The sequence below is a fragment of the Colobus angolensis genome, unplaced genomic scaffold (genome assembly GCF_000951035.1).
Source record: "Colobus angolensis palliatus isolate OR3802 unplaced genomic scaffold, Cang.pa_1.0 Scaffold97, whole genome shotgun sequence".
Taxonomy (NCBI): Eukaryota; Metazoa; Chordata; class Mammalia; order Primates; family Cercopithecidae; genus Colobus; species Colobus angolensis.
The window spans coordinates 7,545,199-7,550,299 of record NW_012123709.1 but is presented as its reverse complement, the minus strand read 5'-3'; the positions used below and the strand labels follow the sequence as shown (position 1 = coordinate 7,550,299).

Sequence of the window (5,101 nt, the reverse complement as noted above, 5' to 3'; positions counted from 1 at the left end):
CAAAGGTATGGGTCCAGTGCTAGTCATCTTCTAAGTTGTCAAAAGAAACTAGAAATCTGGAATTTTATATGAAATCTCCCATTTCCTAGGGATTGAATCTGAGAGGAAAAAAAACTTAGGCTCCCAGTTTATGACCTCTGTGGAGAGATAGGAGCAAAACATCAGGAAAATACAGAGGAACTCTCCCTTTAGGTAATCAGGGGAAACTTCTCAAAGGTGGCAACATTTGAACTAAATACGAGAGGATAAACATTGAAGGTATTTGCCAGGTGCCAAGGAAGGGTGTGTGGGGGTTGTGTGTGTGTGATGTGTACAGTGGGGAGTATTAATAAAGGTTAAGGTTGCATATGCAAGGACACAGAACTGTGAAACAGTGTGGTCTTTTAGAAGAATTTCAAGAAGTTTGAAAAGGATGTGTTTGTAGAGACCGTGATGAGAACTGAAGAACAGCACTGTGTATGTGGTTAATACATCTAGTCTTAGTGTCAAGGAACACTTGGGTGACACTAGAGAGTGTTTTGACACAATTTTTTGTTGTAGACTTATCCCACTGGCTGCAGTGTAGAGGATAGATCAGTGGGGAGCTGGGGAGGCCAATTATAAGGCTCTTGGAATGGTCTACAGAGAAAATAATGAGGTTGAGTAATGGAGAGAAGGGGATTCCTCAGAAGGACACTTAGGAAATGAACATGGTAGGTTTCATGACTGATCAGATGGGGGGAGTAGTACCAAGGGAGAGATAATGGGATCACTTCCAGGCTTAAAGAGGTAGTGGGGCCACGCAACAAAAAGAGAAAATAAAAACAGGAGGAGAAAAAAGATATGGAAGGAAAAATATCAAATTCAGCTTTGAGTAATATATTGAGCTCACTTTAATAGAAGAATCCTGTAGGCAGCTGGAACCATGAGTCTAAACTTGAGACCATGGTTAGAAATGGCCTGACTTGGGAGTGATCATCTACTGGGTGAGAGAGCATGGAGAGAGAAAATAAGGTGAGGCAAGCATTCACATGTGAAGAACATGCAACATATATACCTACAGAAAAGACAATGGTCAGAGAGGCAGCAAGAAGCAGAGAGGAAGCCAAGAAAGGAAGAGGGAGGAGAGCTGGGAGCGTGTGGGTCAAGCAGAGTGAGGTCAGATACTGCAGCTCCTCCTGGGTGATGTGCCAATTCAAGTGGGGTGCCTGACTCCTATAGATTGTATGACAGGTTTCAATACAATTGATTCTTATAGTTCTGGATTTTCACTTGCTCCTTTTCTTTTAGGTTGTTTTGCCACCTCACCTCGAAAAGATCCGAGACAGACTAGCTGAAAACATCCACGAGCTTTGGGGAATGAATAAAATAGAGCTTGGCTGGACTTTCGGCAAGGTACGTGTCTCAATGGCCAGGCTGGGGTGGAGCATGGGATTGCCTTGTTACCTGGAACCGTTCTTCCTGCTGCATGCCTAGTTTTCATTGCATTCACTAGTCAGGAACACTGAGAAGAGCAGATCTTCACAGACAGGACCAGAAGTCTGTCCCCCTTCTTACTCCCAAATACTGGTTTATTTTATTTGGGATATATCGTTGTTTCTCAGCACCTGCTTCAGAATACTCGCATCTCTCCTTCAGAAAAAAAGTTGTCACCTCTGTGTGGATAGTGAGAAGTGGCTGATTCATTGTTTTGCATCAGAACTTGTTTAATATGGTTTTCAGATGTATCACTAAGATTAATGGACACTCAGGGGAGGATAGGGAATCTTTCACTAGAAATCATTTTTCAGAGAGAATGTAAATTGACTATGTTCCATGATTTGTGTAAGGTCATGTCTGAAGGCAGAAGGACAGGTGAGTTCTGAAGCTTCCTATTACCCCGACACTCTCAGATGACACACATTCTAGTTTAGTTACTGACAAAGTCTCTGCACTCCCACACTTATGTATTTATATAGCTACCATAAAATATTCTCACCACGTGAGGATGGCTTCACTGTTGAACTCCTAATATCTAGCTCAGAGTCTGTCATGTAGTACAGGCATTCAACAAATGTTTGTTGAATGAATGAATTACTTAATGTCTAGAACTGTAATGTCTAAGACAAAGCCGTGAGTCTCATGTGGCTGCCGAGTATTTGGAAGTGTGACTAGTTTGGATTGACATGTACTAAAAGTGTAAAATAGTCACCAGATTTTGAAGATTAGTGTGGGAGAAAAAGTAAAATATCTCATAAACAATTTCTTCTATTGATTACTTGTTAAGGTGATTATTTTGCATTTATTAGGTTAAATAAAACACACGATTAATTTCAACTTTTCTTTTTGATTTTCTAATGTGGCTACTAGAAAATTCAAAATTACAAATATGCTTCACTTTTGTGGCTGACTTTTGATTCTACTGCACAACACTGGTCCAGATTCTGTAGCCTGTCCTATACTGAAGAATGTTCCTCTTCAGTAACATTATGTTTACATGAATTTTGGAGGAGCAAGAGCATGGCCACCACATGTAACACTGCTTCTCTGGGAAAGTATGTTCAAAATGCAGGTGCTTGTCTAGAAATAAATCCACAGAGCACAAACCACTGGCAACTTGGAGACTGTGTGTCTCATTTACTAGAGAGATCATCTGTTTGCCTATCAGCAAGTTGCTGTCTTTGTCTTGCCTGATACGGATTGCCTGGGCCGTGTTTCAAAGTATGTTCTGTTCTGTTTTCCCATGCAGTGCCAGCTGTCAAAACTTAAATGACATTCTTTCTTATGTCACCACCTAGATACGAGATGACAATAAAAGACAACACCCTTGCCTTGTGGAGTTTTCAAAGCTCCCCGAAACTGAGAAGAATTATAACCTGCAAATGTCGACTGAAACCTTGAAGTGAGTGTTTAATTGAGCTGAAGTTGTACAAACAATGAGTAGATGATTTAATGCATTATAACTAAACTGCAAAGATACGTCTCTTGCCTGAAAACATGGCACATTCTAATAAATTAGAGGAGATGATGATGAATCATGTCACAAGAGGATTTAGCATAACCATCCACCATTATTATTGACTGTATTTCTTAAGAAACCATTTGCTATTTGCTAGGGACAGGGAAAAGGTAAGATGCAGAAAAGAAACTTAGAATCGAAAGACCAAGTACCTCCTGCAGTTCACATTAAATAAAGGAAAAAAGATAAAGCATTTCTAAAACCCATTGGGAAACCTGATTTGATTCACTAAAATTCAATTTTAAAGTAACTTTTGCTTCTATGTTGCTACCCATGGGCCTAATTTAGACGTTAACTTTTCTAGCCCAAATTGGTATCTCCCATTTTGAATTCTTTGGGGACTTGCTACCTGTTCTCTTTGCATTTCCCTGTTCTCTAGTTGTCACTGCAGAACATTTTAACTTTGTGGTTTTGTTGGCATAACGATGCTTGGTAAGGTCCCTTGTCCCACAGGCTCACATGGGATACCTTCAATTACATTGGTGCTTCTTGAAGGTATAGCTTTGTACTTCATGGTGTTAAGCACAGCTTATGCACTTACAGGCATCATGCAGTAAATATTTGCTACCTGGGGCTGGGTATTAGAATTCTATCTGTTCCATGGAATTAGAAGCAGCATATAATTCTAATGCGAATTTATAAAATAGAAAAATGTCTCCAAGAGAGGCAATTAACAAATTTCTCTTTTGTAATCTTATGCTTGCTAGCATCTAAATTGGGAGTTGGCGAATTATGGCACATGGGACAATCAGACCAACTACCTATTTTTGTAAATAGATTGTTTTTGTAACAGAGTCAGACTCATTGGTTTGCATATTGCCTATGGCTGGCTTTGCTCTGTAATCACAGAGTTGTAACTGTGACAGAGACGTATGGCTCACAAAGCCTAAGGCATTTTACTCTCTGGCTCCTTACAGAAAAAGTCTACTGACCCCTGGTCTGAATGAATGGCTCTTGTCTGTTTTCAACTCAGATGTGAATTAGGTTTCCTTCTGTTCCTAACACTGCAGTTGACCTTGGTCTTCTTCTGTTGTGTCACAGAACCCTCCTGGCCCTGGGGTGCCACATTGCTCATGTTAACCCAGCTGCTGAGGAGGATCTCAAGAAGGTCAAACTGCCCAAAAAGTAAGTGATTTTTTTAATGGTTCAAGATTTTAACGCTTCAGCCTGGATTTTTAATCCAGGAGGGTGGTACCAAGACAGACAGCAGCCCACGTACTTGCTAGCACCAGCTCAGATAGGGCTCACCTGTTTCCTGGATGGCACTGAAGCCCTCAGATAGAAGCCTGGTGAAGAAGTATTTCAGGGTTTTCCCTCTTTTTGCCCCTCTACCTGGACCTCGCACTAATATTGTTAGTTTTGAGCCAGGAGGTGTGGAGACGTCAGATGGATGCTCTGTCTTTGGTCTGTAAGAATAGCATTCAGCACAAAAGCTTAAAAATGGTTCACGGTCATGACAGAGAGTCACTCCTCTGCCACTGGACCAGCCTTATAAGTCCTTTGTGGAAGGGGTATCTCTGCCACCGTTCATTTGACCCCCTACATCTGCCTGTGTCCTACTCTCCCTCTCTCCCGCTACATTCAGACAGAGGTGCACATTTCTTTTCCTTGCACATTCAAATGCCTGCTCAGTGGCACATCCACTGGCTCCCTTGTTTGCTTGCTCTCATGCATGCCAGCAGATGTGCAGATGGGTTCACACACAGGTGTCATCATCACTTAGGAGCCAAGCAGTGCCAGCTTTAATCAAATATGTATCTTCCCCCTTCTTTCCTCTTAACCTTCCAAGATCCACTCTCACACACGCAACTCCTAGTACCAAGAAAAGCACATCTGACAGGCTGCAGTCGGGGGACAGGCTGCTGGCCAAAGCTGCTGAGGTCAGGATGCAACAGTCGGTGCATCCTGCCTCTGCCCAAGAGCAGCGTCCTGAAAAGGTGGATGCAGAACATTATCTTCTACCTACCTACCTACAATAGACCCTGCATCTCATGCTGCTCAGAGGTCCTGGATGGATTGAGCCCTAGTCTATGGTTCATCACTGTTGGAGTCTGGCTTTGGCCCAGGCAGTCAGTGGCCGTAGGACCACAGATACCTTTTTCTTTTTTTCTTTTTTTTTTTTTT

General features: G+C 42.0%; 1 protein-coding gene across 1 annotated transcript in view; it reads left to right on the top strand.

Moving 5' to 3' along the window:
- Positions 1–5,101, top strand: part of RYR3 (ryanodine receptor 3) — a 400,958-nt gene that overhangs the window by 155,685 nt on the left and 240,172 nt on the right. The window contains exons 20-22 of the mRNA XM_011932727.1: positions 1,270–1,374; positions 2,757–2,860; positions 4,019–4,102. Of these exons, the coding sequence (XP_011788117.1) occupies positions 1,270–1,374; positions 2,757–2,860; positions 4,019–4,102 (293 nt within the window). The remainder of the gene's footprint in view (positions 1–1,269; positions 1,375–2,756; positions 2,861–4,018; positions 4,103–5,101) is intronic.